Source organism: Perca fluviatilis, chromosome 4 (assembly GCF_010015445.1).
Source record: "Perca fluviatilis chromosome 4, GENO_Pfluv_1.0, whole genome shotgun sequence".
In the NCBI taxonomy this organism is placed as follows: Eukaryota; Metazoa; Chordata; class Actinopteri; order Perciformes; family Percidae; genus Perca; species Perca fluviatilis.
In genome coordinates this window covers 41,988,015-42,003,030 of record NC_053115.1, presented here as the reverse complement: position 1 = coordinate 42,003,030, position 15,016 = coordinate 41,988,015, and the positions used below count along the sequence as shown (strand labels likewise).

Below are 15,016 nucleotides of genomic sequence, written 5' to 3'. Positions count from 1 at the left end.
ACCAGGTCACACGTGCAGAGGTAAAAATGGCAATGCTATGTGCCAAAAACAACATTCCTTTCTCCTTCCACGACGACTTCAACAAGTGTGTAGCTGACATGTTCCCGGACTCTGCTATTGCACGAAAATACTCAACGGGAAAAACTAAGGCTACTCAAATCATCAAAGGTAAGTTAGCTAGCCATATAGCTACCTATCTTACTGCTGGGCTACTGTACGTTTGCTAAAACGGTATAAAATGGGTTTGAAATGTGTTTGAATATTCTAACATTTGAGCATTAACCCATGGCATGCTTTTTGTAGGCTAACTTACTAGCTAATTACTGGACACTCAACAGGTGCCATATCAGCAGAACTAGAGGACGAGTTGGCCAAAACATGCCGATCTCAGCCCTTTTCACTGATGTGCGACGAATCGAACAACAGAAAAACAGACAAAGAATTTGTCATCCTGACTAGACTCTACGATGAGGCCACTCTGCAGGTCGCTAAAAGCTGTACCACCTGGTACAGCTGGCCACTGGCTGTGGCATCAGAGCAGCCCAGGTACCATTGGAAGACATCCTGGTGGGGATATACACCCACTTTGATAAAAGGTAAATGCATACATATAGGCCTATTTTTCTCGCCTAATGTTGTGTGTGTTACAATGTAACAACATTGCATGTGGCTAACTCATGAACAAGGTAGCCTAGTAGGCCTGCAGTTATTATTATATTATATATATATATTATATTCTTTACACACACACTCACACTCACTCATTCACAATTTCAACCACTAACAGAGTAATTTTCTATCTCTCAGTGCAAAAAGATGTGAAGTCTACAAAGAGTTTGTAGACTTCACTGATTCAGACCACCTGAAGCTCCTCAGGTACTGCAGCACCAGATGGCTGAGTCTGTTAACCTGCATCCAGAGGGTGCTGAACCAGTGGGATGCACTACAGGTAGGATGGTAACTCCACTCAGCAGATATCTACAGTTTACTATGCTATATTTCCATTTTAACCATGTATTCCCACCCTGTATCTCTATGTACTGTAGGTCTACTTTAACAGTCATGAAGAGGTGGAGAGGAGTGTTAAAGTGCGTGATCTGGCAAGCCATCTGATCCAATCGTGAAGACCTACTTCCTGTTCCTGAGTGCTGCCCATAAGCCTTTATCTGAATTTAACATTGGGTGGGTGTCAATGATATTGAATGAATGAGTGAATGAATGAATAATAGTATATAATTAAATGTTTGTGCTTATTGTAGCATTCTTATTTCACTGTTATTTTGTTGTAACCATTGATATTATCTCCAGTCAGAGGGAGTACAAATTCAGACTTGAAGAGGAAATGTGCAGGCTGATGATGAGGATCCTAGGCTACCTCATACCAGCCAGGGCAATCGTGGGTTTACCTCTCAGTGGGTGGAGTACAGAAATGGACATCAGTTGGCTGATGAAGATCTCTTTATCAGAGCAGACACAAAGGCATTCATGAGAAGCGCTGAGCTCCGTGTCAGCCGAAAAGAAAATCTTTCAGTGAGTATATTACCCAGTAGTTATATTATATCATCTTTTGACAGTATGAGAGTATAGGCTGTAGTGTGCCTAAAAATATTACCACTAATGCATTTTTTCACTCTTATGCTGTTGTAGAACTGTGAGAAGCTTCTATGAGGCAGTGCTTAAGAAGATGTTCTCCTCCTTTCCCCTCGACCATCCACTCATGAGGGACCTGAAAGTGCTGGACCCTGCAGCTCGTCTTAACATAACACCAGGGACAGGTAGATAATAGAAACAGTTTCCAATAGGCTTTATGCCCAGCTCCACTACTTACCCTAGCAACCACCCTAGCAATGGTCAGACACACCTGGATTAATCAGTTTGTCCAATAATGTAAGACAGGAAATAAAGGAGCTGGCTTAAGTTCAGGAAGCAGTGCATCTGTGCATAAAGCCTATTGATGTTAGGCAAGGTTTAACCCATTTTTACAAACAATTTGTCTCAAAGGGCTTTACATCGCATCATAACAACATCCTCTGGGGACAGTTCCCCATTGATAACCAAACAAATAATTGGCACAGTATACTTGATACTTTTTTAGATCTGCAATGTTCAGTCAAACACTTGTTTTACTTTACAGTGGAAAGGCTAGGGGCCCTGTTCCCTCAGTTGAGGCTGAAAGAGGACAAGATGAGAGAGGAATTCACAGACTATCAGGTGACAGATAGTAAGCAACTCCCCCAAGAAGATAGAATCGACAGATTCTGGGGCCTGGTAGGAAAGGACATGAGGTTCAGTGAGCTGCCAAAACTTATGAAGGCTTTTCTATGCATTCCCCATAGCAATGCAAGTTCAGAAAGGGTGTTTAGCATGGTACGAAAGATTGTTCCAGAGAATAGGATGACGTTAGACAACAGAACTGTTTGCGCTCTACTCTCATGTATATATATAACTCACTAAAAGAGTAAAGAAAAGTTATGTGAAATGAAAAGAAAAACTGTAAAAGAAAAGCAATATGAAATGAAAATAAAATGTAAATGTAAAGACAAGCAATGTTGTAAATTGTAAATGTTTTCAGCATTCTGCATCAAGTGGTGATTTTAGCTTTCTTGTACACCTGTCTTAAAATGTAAGGGATACTGGAGCTTGGTTGGGGTGATGGGACTGCTCGCGGTGGGCGCCGGAAAATTTCCCTTATTTTCAAATCCAAAACTTGACAGGTATGCATTAACAGTCATTACCATGGCATGTTACTGTTGGATAATAAACTGGAGGCTGTTGCTACCTTTTAGCAATATTGTATTTTGTCAGTATTTTTCACAGAAGCAGTCAGACTTTAAGCATTAAACTGAAAAAAAAATAATATGATGAACAAGAAAAGGCAATGTTTTATTATGTTGTTGAGAAACGGAATGAATGTACATTCAGCATTAATGTTATTTAAATCACCAACATTAGCAGAATTGAACTGATGGAAACTGAATGAAACACTTTTACAGACATAATCATCTTCATTACATCAAATACAAAAAGAATTTAAACATTGATTTTAACGTAACTTCAGTCTCGACTAGAGTTTAACATTTCTTGATCTCAACATTGATTGGCTGCTTAAACATGCAGTTTTTGAATAACTTTTCTTTATCAAATCAGCTTCAAGTGTTTGCTGGTCTACATGGCTCAACATACACAAGTCAAAATAATTAAAACATGAACAATATCGATAAAAACAGAGCAAATTTTAAAACTAAACAATCAGGTAAAATAGAAATTAAAGGAACAGTAGCAGTGCTTCGCCTTCTGTGGAGAATAGTTCCCAGTATGTATACGGTTAGAAGATGACTGTCTCATGCGACTTTGTTATTTGTACCCGCTGTGACTATACAAATCACAACATGTAAATAGGAAAATATTGGCATTATTTTATCACTTATGGGAGCAATAGGCTAGATGGAGCCGGTTACCTCTGGGATCTGTGCTAAGCTAGGCTAGTGGGTGCATCAGACAGAGTTAGGACAGGCACGGAGATGAGAAGGGTATGTATGGACTTATCCAATTCTGGGGGATACGCTGAATAAGATAAAGTCCCAATAAGTCGGCATGTTCCTTTAACATTTCTTTATAATCATGAAGAAATTCCCCTAAAGAAATAAACATCAATGGATATTGAAGCTCAGGTTGCCCAGGTGTCCGGCCTCGTCTATCAGAGCTCCTGAGAGCAGCTGTGGATCATCCAGCAGGGGGCGCTGCTGGATTCTTTCCACTGCAGCCTTGTAGTTGATCAGGAATGAGACGTCTTCAGCTCTCAGCTCCACTTTTCCCTTTAACCCTTGTGTTGTCTTCCCGTCAACCATGAACTTGTCCTACACGGTCAAAACTGAAAAGTTTTTTTGACTTATTTCAATGCTTTTTTTATTTTATTTATGGTCAATAAACCTAATTTATGAAATTATACCTATTTTTTTTAGTTAGAAAAAGCAGAAATTATAAATTATTTTAACTAATCGTTCAGATCAGAGGATGTTGAATGGATAATCACAGACTGGTTAATGTCAACATTTAGTCTGGATACTGTTTTAAAACTGTAAATATTTTTTTCAAATGCTATGAAATTGTAGTCTGGCTATCACCAAGCTCAATCTTTTAAGATTGAACATTAGTCTGGGGGAGTCTGCTCTGTATTTTCTCTGCACAAGAGGCGTGATCAACGGGCATATTCAAATGACTCTGTACGCAATTGGATAGTCCTTCAACCAATCAGACCAACAATCCGGGTGACGTAGCAGCGACAGCGGCATCCACGGGTTGCTGCACTTCGGTGGCCGCCATGTTGAATGTAAACAAGAAGCTGCTTGGTTGCTTCTCTATCGTCATCGTGTTAAACCCGCCAATGGCGCACCAGGTGGATAAGCCAGTTTGTGATTGGTTCCCGCAAAACGTTCCGTTACGGAAGCAGGATAGATAAACGTACAGGTTTCCTGCCTGAGCTGCAGGGCAAAATCAAATTGCCGGCAGATTAGGCGGGGTTTACCCAGTCTAATAAAATTGAATAAAACATCCCAAATTCGATGGAAGTAATCATTAATTTTACCTACGAAGAACGTATCCATACAACGTACATCCATGCATCCAAGTTATTTTTGGGCAATTCGGTTGAACAAAACCAATATTTCTGATATAAAGGACTGTAAAAATGGGTCAAATTTGACCTGAGGATAACACAAGGGTTAAGAATTAAACATCATGAATATAATCATCCTCTTTATCTCTAACTGCTCTGCTCCACTGTCACACACACCTTCACTGGTAATATCTTCAGTGGGACGTTATACCAAGGACTAATGAATGGAAACATCTTCTCAGTGAAAGTGTGTGTGAAGGTGTGTATCTGTGTGTTAGTATCAGCATCAGAGAACGACAGCTTTCCTCTGTTCCAGTCCAGAGTCACTCTGATCCTCTGGAACTGCTTCTGCACTACGAGACCAGTGGCTGGATCTGATGGTGACCCTGCTGAGTAATAACCTTGTAAGAACCCTATTCTCCATAACCCAGACTGTATGCTTCCCTTCCTCTGGGCAGACTCTGCTAACACACCCAGTGACCAGCCTGTACTGTCTCCAACCTCGACATCCCAGCTGCGAGTCCCTGAGTTAAAGCCCTCAGAGCCCAGGACAGAGGGGTATTTATCAATCCTCTCTGGATTATCAGGAAGCAGCTTTCTCTGTCCCCATCTCCCCCTGGTCAGATCTTCAGACAGGAAGACTTTTTGTTGAGCAGTGTTTGGGTCCAGAATCACAGGAGTGTAGGAGACCATGTCCTTCATCTTGTTCCAGATGTAGAAGCTCAGGTTGCCCAGGTGTCCGGCCTCGTCTATCAGAGCTCCTGAGAGCAGCTGTGGATCATCCAGCAGGGGGCGCTGCTGGACTCTTGCCACTGCAGCCTTGTAGTTGATCAGGAATGAGACATCTTCAGCTCTCAGCTGCTCCTCTGTGGCTCTGACTGTGTCTGAAAGAGCTGCTATCTCTCTGCTCAGAGCCTCCATCTTTTCCTTTATTGTCCGACTCTTCTGCTCCTCTTCCTCCCACAGTGCAGCCATCCTGGCCTCCTCTTCTTCTTCTAGAAACTGGTGAAACTTCTTATACTGATCCTTAATCTGCGTCTCTGTGCGTCGCGCCTGGAGCTTTATGTGTTTTGCTGTCTGATCAAACTTCACCTTAATTTGTTCAAAACCCTTTAACTTCTTCTTTAAGGGCTGCAGAGTTTCCTGAAGCTCCTTCCTGTGTTTTTGTGTTACTTCTTCGATGGGTCTGAATTTGTGGTCTATGTGTTTTTCTGAATCTCTGCAGATGAGACACACTGGCTGCTGATGGTCCAGACAGAAGAGTTTGAGTTTCTCAGAGTGCAGACTGCAGAGAGCCCCTGAAGCTCTCTGATCTCTCTCCAGTAAGAAGGCCTCACACAGGTTCTTCAACACCAGGTTACAAGGTGGATTTGCATTTGAGGAGGTCGTCTTACAGACTGGACACTCTCTAGCTTGTTTCTGTCTCCACCATCTCTGCAGACAGTCTTTACAGAAGCTGTGGCTACATGATAGAAAAACAGGATTTCTAAAGACTTCCCGACAGACCGGACAGCAGAGATCCTCCTCTGATCTGGAAGCCATTTTTTTCTTCAAGTGAAGCTGAAAACATAGCAGACAGAAAGTACAATCAGTGATGGCTCCCCTACCTTTTCCACAAACTTCACCAGAGATATATACGTAGATATCGCCTTCGGCGCACATGAGATGCGTCTGGCCGCCAATATCTTGGGATGTACTTCTGGCTCATTCTGACCATAAATAAAGACTTGGTAGATGCCAAAGATATGCCAAACTAAGCTATATGGAATATCCTTTCACATATGAAAGAGGTATTTTTTCTCTATTCATGCACAGTTAAAATAATTTCTCGCTATATTTCCAACCAGATTTTAAGTGGTTTCCTTTGCTACAAAAGGTCAGACATGTATTTATCATCCAGGATACTTATCATATCAAAATATCTTATCTTGTGTAGATAGTTACAATATGCGTCTTTAAGCCTTGAGGTCATTTAAATGGTTGAGTTACAAAAAACATTTGCCCCCGTACAGGGGCAAGTTAGCTAAATAAACTGAAAGGATGTTGTACCAGGCTGTAAACCTGTTTATTTCTGCTGTGAAGTTGGGATTTTTTAACAACGAGGGTCTATTGGGATTGGCTCTCCTAAAGTGGCGACTCAAGGAACTGTAGTTCACTAACACACGTGACAAACACCCTTTACAGCATCTTCCTGATATATTACATAAATAAAAGACTTTAACTGACACAAGCTAGCATTAGCTTGTGGTTCTCAAGCTTTTGTCAATAATGTTCCCCCTTTGAACAGTGTTTTTTAAGCCATGTAGCCCCTACAAACCAGCACAAATAATTTTTGGTAGGAAAAAAAAGTCTCTAAAGAGGAAGAATACAGCAATGTCAGCGATAGATTTACTAAACAACAGCCTTGGACCTGGAAAACATTTAGATGCTGATGGAAAAAGGAGACAAAAACCTTTTTTTGTAAACGACAAAACCTTGGGAAAAGACGGTAGGAAGAAGGAAGGCAAGAATAGGTCAAAAATAGTTATATAAAAAAGCTAATCACTTCCTAGCAGGGTGTACAAATAACAAGGTCACTATGATTTTACTATCTAGTAATTGTTGACTCTATTACTCCAACTCTGAGCAAACTCTCTGCTCCTCACCAGGGCTTCAGGTGCTGCAAGCAAATCACTCCACCCAAGTAGCAGAAGAAGCAGTGCCCTGCCTTTCTGAGAATATAGTTCCCAGTATGTATATGGTTAGAAGATGGCTGTGTGTCATGTGACCTTGTTATTTGTACACCCTGTGACTATACAAATCACAACATGTAAATAGGAACATGTTGGCATTATTTTGTCACTTATTGGGAGCAGTAGGCTAGATGGAACCGGTTACCTCCAGGATCTGTGCTAGGCTAAGCTAACGCTGGGGGCGTCAGACAGAGTTACAACACGCACGGAGATGACAAGGGTATGTATGGACTTATCTAACTCTGGGGGTTACTGTGAATAAGCTAAAGTCCCAATAAGTCAGTGTGTTCCTTAAACATGCTTGTGAAAGTCACCTTCTCTCCCAGTATCCTCCATGTCAGAGGCTCAGTCATGTTTAAAGGAACACGCCGACTTATTGGGACTTTAGCTTATTCACCGTAACCCCCAGAGTTAGATAAGTCCATACATACCCTTCTCATCACTGTGCGTGTTGTAACTCTGTCTGATGCCCCCACCGCTAGCCTAGCTTAGCACAGATCCTGGAGGTAACCGGCTCTATCTAGCCTACTGCTCCCAATAAGTGACAAAATAATGGCAACATGTTCCTATTTACATATTGTGATTTGTATAGTCACAAGGTGTACAAATAACAAGGTCACATGAGACACAGCCATCTTCTAACCGTATACAAACTGGGAACTATATTCTCAGAAAGGCAAAGCATTGCTACTCTCTGCTCTGCCCAAGTAGCAGAAGTAGTAAAAGAGAAAAAGTAAAAGACGTCCCAGAGAAGGGTGATTCGCCAGTGACTGCCGCCACAAGGCCTCGCTTCTGACTGAGTTCAAATCTTTCTTTCAAACCAAACTTGAGGCAAGATTAGATAGTGTCCAGACTACGGTTTAATCCAGGGAGACGGGATTCCCGGGAAATCTGATCAAGACTATTTCCCAATTCCCGGGAAAGGTTATGACGGGAAACGGGAAACATTAAATAAAATAAAATAAAAAAGGCAAGGAGTGCTGTCTATTGTTGTCATACGGTAACGTTGATGCAGGCGACGGTCCCGTACCGTAGCTATGGAAATACAGGCTCACTAAATTCATTAAGCAGGCTCAATACATTCATTAAAGAAGAAAAATGTATTCATTAATTTAGTTGAACTTGTATGTGTTTAAAAGAGAAATATGCCTGCCCTAATAAAGAAATAGTTGGTTAACTTCAAGTGATTATTCCCGTTTGCAGCCGCTTACAAATCTCAACAGCCACAGAATGGATTTCGATAACAGAATGGTTTAGGAATCATTCAATGGTTTACTTTAGCAGATTTTGTTTGTTTTTATAATTGAGTTCTGTAAAACATTGGTTATATAAGGGTTGCCTAGATTTTCAGAAGTTATAATCATATAATCATGTCATAATTAGCGCTGCAGCACGCAGCTCACTTGATCACGCAGCAGAATAGATCATTGCAAACTGTGTTGATGATGGACATAAACTGTGTTCTTTTGCCCTAAAAATGATACAAATAATATAAAAAAATGTCAGTTTGGGATTTGGGAACGCACATTTGAATTATATCAATACATTACTTGGGCTAAAAACAAACTGGTCTGAGGCTAAGCTAGCTGCGGTGACAGAGGTGAACGCTAAGCTACAAGCTAAACTCATCGATCTTGAACACAGACACCGACATTATAACATAAGAATAAGGTAGGCCTCCCTGAGAACATCGAAGGTGCGCAACAAACGTTTTTTTTTCTCAACTCCTAGCTGAGGTCCTTGGTGAACAAATACTGGACTCTGCTCCGGAACTGGAAAGAGCTAACCGAACGCCAGCTCCGAGGCCTGGCTCCGTTGAAAGACCTTGAGTTGTCGTGGTGCGGTTCCACAGATTCCAAACCAGGGACTTGGTTGTGCGCAAGGATCATAGGCTTTGTGGCAAGCTGACATACAAGGGCTCTCCGATCCACATCTTTGAGGACTATTCACCCGAGGTGGTCGAGCAACGTTCCGCATACCGAGATGTTCTGAAACAGCTATATAATCTGGGCCTCAGACCTACCCTGCGCTACCCTGCTAACTTGTTTACTAGAACCGGAGATGGATTGGAACGGCTCATTTCCCCTGAGGCTGCCCAGGACCTCATCTCCTCTCAGCACTGACTCAGCTCAGGACCCACCGAGGACTGATTTCGCCTGGCAACATAATGGATGCGTCAATACTGCCCGAATAGCTGTTTTTTTGCTAACTTCTCACCCTCACGAGGGCCTAATGTAGCTTGATAGGTCTCTGCAATGGTCCACTGTTGGCTCCGAACATGCTAGCGCATGCTAACCCCCTGGCTTCGCGGTGTTCTGTTCTGGTAAGACCGTTTCAAGACGCACAGCTACAAGCTGCTATTGTTGCTTTAAGACTCCCCTGGTAATGTTACCGTGAGTCTTTCTTTTGGGTGTTAGTTTATTAGGGTCTCTACTTTTGTTTTCATGACTGCCCGTATAACTGTACAGTTTTTAGTTTTGCTTTTTTTTGGAGTGCTGTGCCTTGGGCACGCGATGCTGCCATGCCGTTTGCCTGCACGATTAATAGTTATAAAACGCCATCTCCATTCACACCTGTTGCGATTTAATTTTTAAAAGGACTTAGATTTTTTTTTTGGGGGCATTTTCGGCCTTTATTTTGATTGGACAGCTGAAGACATGAAAGACAAGCAGTTAAAGAGTGTGCTAAGAAATCATTCTGTTTTTGATACTGTACTTAAACTGGCAATTGACAAACTCCATTTCTCTAGAGACTGAAGCTGTAGCATGTTGATTGACATGTTTTAAATATGTAAAGACATGTTCAAGGAGTTCAGATAGAGCCTATATCAGGGTCACTATTTTTGGTAGCCTACTGTACTTAAATAGCCATTATGTACTTTATTTTCTTTATTCATTGAAGCCTCTATGTTTACAAGCTTGTGGTGATGCACAATGTGCTATAGGTGCCAAAATAAGTCTATGTTTGGTACTGCCAATTTGTTTTGTTTTGTCATGGTTCACGTGTGCAAACATTACACAGATATCCTCGTGACATCAATTCTAAGCTAAAAAAAATTTGTTTTTCATATTTTTACTCAAATCGTGCAGGACTATTTGGGTTGTCCCTTTCCGCTTTTGACCTGAACTGGGTGGGTGGGAAATTGGAGGGAGGTGGCATGGTTTTTCTCTTTTTAGTACGTTGTTCATAATGTCTGTTCCGCATGTCACAGGAGTGTTAAATTAAAAAAACAAGTTAAAAAAGTTGGGAGGAAAAAAGAAAGGCAAGAATAGGTCAACAAGCAACAAAACCTTCAAAAACAGCGACAAAAACTTTGAAAAAAACTAAAAGTAACAGAAAGTAGAAGTAACTACAGCCTAGTAACTGAAAAACATTGTGCAAAAAATGTCACGTACCCCCTGTAGTCCTCCAAAGTACCCCTTGGGGTACACGTACCACCATTTGACAAACACTGGCTTACAGTATCAGGAGAATCACTAAAGTTTGTTAGCTTAAAAGAAGGATTAACGTTACTTCCTGTAATAATACATTCAACACGTTTAGCACAGTAAATATTGTTGTATCTGTGAAATGTTATTACATGTTGCTCAGTTTCGGTAATTCAACACGAACATCCAAAAGCACCACTAAAGTCGGTTATTTTCTATGAGTCTGTATGGTCGGATGACCGTCCTAAGATGGCGGCGGCAGACGCATTTCACAAGCCAGAGGCAGTATTTACATCTATCGCGCCAATGAACAACAGCGGCCAATGCGGTATTTACGTTTAAATATATCTATGTGACTGTTCTATTCACTGTTTTTAGTCAAACTCACCTTCAGTGTTTGGAGTGTCAGCAGGTTGTTCAGTTTTCCACTTTTCTGTCCTGTAGCTGAACTCACTCAGGGGAAGCTGTTTTGTCCGCCCGGCCGGCGACCATCGCGGATTCCTCCAGGTGAAAGTGTGTGAGCACCACATCCACGGTCGTCCGCCAGAAATAATAAGCTCTCCAAGTTGTTGGTGGCTGTTTTGCAGTAAAAGAACAAAGAATAAAAAGGAAAGATTACGGCGTTTACGCCTGTTTACACGACAGACTGTTCCACGCGTGTTTTACGTTCTTCTAGGTTCAACAACAACTTAGTCCGTGTGGCAAACAGTAAAGTTACAGAAGATCCTTTCCCCTGGTTTCCCATCAGCCCGTATCTTGCGCTCTGATTGGCTGTAGTTTCGCAGCAGTGTACGCGTGCTGCCACATTGGGACAAGACTGCAGCCCGGAGCGTCCCATGTCATGCCGTCCCGCGATATTACGAATCCCACTATGGCCACGCCAAGACCCGCCCTTCAATAGCATTCACACACTACAATTGGCCAGGCGTCCATGCTTACACCAGAGTGATAGAGAAAGACAGCTCTGGCTTACACGTACAGGTCCTATCCCCTGACCAATCACATAACCCTAACCTTAACCACTCGAGGTGAATGCCTAACCCTAACCATAGACAGTATATAACCAATCAAGCTGCTTTAGTAGGGCGGGTCTTGGCGTGGCCATAGTGGGATTCGTAATTTTGCGTCCCGCCTGGTGCCATCCCCGACCTTTTACTTTTCAAAATAAAAGCTCGCGTCCCCGTCTCATGCCATCCCGCTTGGTGCCGTCCGAAATTTGTGTGGTCCTTTGGGTCACCGGGACCCGAAGGACCACACAAGGATGATGTACTTCCGTTTATTCTGTTGAGAATTGCTCTCTAAACCCTGTCTCTTGTAAAGTAATTAAAGTTTGTTTCCTAGCACATTTAAACACTGTTTGCTGACCAAAATGCTGTACAAACGAGCACCAAGGTGCTGCATTAACCTTTGTTTTGTCCTTCAGGTCACCGGGACCCCGAAGGACCACACAAGGGTTAAAAAAAGATCTCTTACTTTTCTAAGTAAAAGCTTCCCCGAGCTTCTACTTTTCAAAGTAAAAGCTCGTGAATAAAATACTTCAAAATATATTTGGTGTTTTTTTTAAACTAAACAGTAGGCAATCATACAAACGAATAAAATACTTAAAAATATATATGTCTACAAGATAGATGCAGACTATCATACTGATGAATAAAATACTTAAAATATGTCCGTCTATAAAATAAATGCAGATTATAGTCAAACAAATAAATTCATTCTGGCTGCAACCTGGAGTCTCCTGTCTCATGCCCTCTCGCCTTGCTGATAAGCAATTGTATTTGCAGCAATGTCCCAGTGAAGTGTGAAAACAATATAGAATATAAAAATAAAAAGCAGTCTTGGAAAGAGTGTAACATGTTTATTTTTGTATTCTTGTGTGTGCAGATCCTTGTTATCCCTTCTCAGGAAATCCTGCCGTTAGTTGGCAGAAATGGCTGCAGAACCCAGGGTGGGGATCTTCAGAATATATCCTCCGCAGCTCACCCCGCCTTCCTCTTCCAACGTAACCTGTCTTCTATCTATCTATCTTAGAACCGCAAGAGTCGACACCACATTCCTTACAGAGCGTACGCACCGCGTCCACCTGTGTAGGTCAAGGGAAAGAATAAATACAGTAAACGTGGGTTGACAATGTGTTATATTATCCCCACTAACATTTAGGCCTATTGTTGTGACTTCAATCTATTCAACTGCATCAAAAAGCCACTTTGCTTCCATACAACTGTCTTGCAGTTTGTAGGCCTATAACAGACAAAGATTCCATGAGAGTCCTTTGTGAAAAGAACAAAATAAAAGGTGATAAACTATGTGGAGGATACCTTCAAATTCATCAATTCATTTGAGAGTCTGTCTTCAGTAATATTGATGCCATCTGCCTCTGCTGAGTTTCTTGGACCTTGAGCTTTTAAAAACTCTGTGTTTAGCAGTGTTCGACCTTCGTGTGCCTCGCCCAATCCATGGTGCCCAAAAATGATAGCTGGGATGGACAGTAAAAGGATTCTTCCTGTTACTTGTTAATCAGAATGAAATGTTGGAAAAAGTGTTTAGCAAGTTCATTAGTTTGGACAAATTTAGTTTACATAGCTGTTAAAGATATTGCTGAAAAAAAAGGACATTTGGCAACTTTGCACGGCTTACTCTGCAGGAAGGGTTGTCCAGGTTAGGACTGAATGGCAAGAAGGATTCTGGCGGTGGGTCTTGGGGTCTCTCTGCTGGGTCTCTTTGTCCTTGTATTTCATTATCATGTACCTGACACACACACACGCACACACACACTTAATATGCACGTTTGAAAAACACATTCACACACAGATAGTTTTCTTTACAAACAGACATATACTCACCAGTACAGGCAGTTGCTGAGATGAGGTAGGTTCACAGATCCTGCTGCAGAGAATTGACAATCAAACTGACAATCAACTAACAGCATTAAAGGGGTGATAGAATGATTATATAGGGTATTTCACACGTTCCTTATGGTCTCCTAATGGGGTATGTAACATTGGTTGGGCTGAAAATGGCTTGGTTGATATTTTATTGGCCCTTATGCATCCCTGTGTTTTGGCCCTATTTGTAACAAGAGCTTTTCTTCCAAATATGGTATGCTCGTGAATATTTAGATGAGCTGCGCGCTGATTGGTTTGAGCGAATTGCCATACGCACACATTAGAGACGCACTGATTGGTTGAGCGAATCGCCATACACACACATTAGAGACGTGCGCTGATTGGTTGAGCGAATCCCCAATACACACACATTAGAGACGCAACAGAATCTCATATTCCAGACACTGCAATGTTTCCTTACCAAATTCACTTCTGAGACTTTTTTATGCGAGAAATCGAAAATTGATGGCTAATTGCAAATTTGGTAAGACGTGTCGGACATTAGGAGCTCCACACAGTCTGACGAGAAAGCGGCAGCCTGGTGGGCTCCATACCCAGCGCAAAGTCACCCTTTGTGGATACTGCACTACGGGGTAGTATGTATATGCTAACCAAATATTCACATTTCTACTAATTTTCACTGTATTACTAATAAATACTTTGATAATAGATGCAGAAATTACAATGTGCTGTTTCAAATTCAGTGTCACTTTTGAAGATGCAACATAGAAGGCACCATTCCTGTCATGACAGTAAACAAAATATTTAAAAAATATACCAACTCTAGTCTACAATTACAATGAATTCACCTTAAAATTAAACATGCATTGTTTAGGCTACTACCCTTAGGGTTGGGTACCTTTTCACATCTGAACCAATATTGGTACAGATACCTGAACATTTTTTCGGTACTTTACCTCTGTAATTACAAAACAATTATTTCACTTGTAAAAATAATTCCAAACCTATTTATCCTATGTAGTTAGAACATTGTTATTTTATTAGAATATGTTACACTCTACAGAAATTAAACAAAAATAAAACCCCTCCCTCTCTCCTCCCAAACACGTCCCTACAACCTATTAAATTGAATAATTATTCATTTCTTACTCACTCACTTTTTTAGCCTGTTGTATTTTCATCATGACCGTTTTGAATTGCTCTTTAATGTTTCATGTAAAGCACTTTGAATTGCCTTGTTGCTGAAAGGAGCTGTAGAAATAAAGTTGCCTTGCCTTACAACCTCAGCCTGTCAGCCAGTCACCAGAGCACAGTTGCACACTGTTGTGCCTGCTGCTCGTCTCAGAGGAAGTGTAACGTCAACAGCACCGTGACCGTTTTTAAGATCATATAGCT

General features: G+C 41.4%; 1 protein-coding gene and 1 long non-coding RNA gene across 2 annotated transcripts; one reads left to right on the top strand and one right to left on the bottom strand.

Moving 5' to 3' along the window:
• Nucleotides 1-1,176, top strand: LOC120556756. The gene is made up of 3 exons (XR_005638888.1): nucleotides 1-596; nucleotides 808-949; nucleotides 1,047-1,176. It is a non-coding gene; the product is annotated as an uncharacterized LOC120556756 (long non-coding RNA).
• A 3,453-nt stretch (nucleotides 1,177-4,629) lies between these two features.
• On the bottom strand, nucleotides 4,630-11,624 carry LOC120556739 (nuclear factor 7, brain-like). Its single transcript, XM_039796453.1, has 2 exons — nucleotides 11,164-11,624; nucleotides 4,630-6,175 (listed from the first exon to the last, which is right to left on the bottom strand). The coding sequence occupies exon 2, from the start codon at nucleotides 6,155-6,157 to the stop codon at nucleotides 4,763-4,765; it is 1,395 nt and encodes a 464-aa protein (XP_039652387.1). The 5' UTR covers nucleotides 6,158-6,175; nucleotides 11,164-11,624; the 3' UTR covers nucleotides 4,630-4,762.
• Nucleotides 11,625-15,016: the final 3,392 nt, after the last annotated feature.

Coding starts and splice junctions, on each gene's coding strand:
- LOC120556739 (XM_039796453.1), bottom strand. CDS start 6,157: ATGGCTTCCAGATCAGAGGAGGATCTCTGCTGTCCGGTCTGTCGGGAA.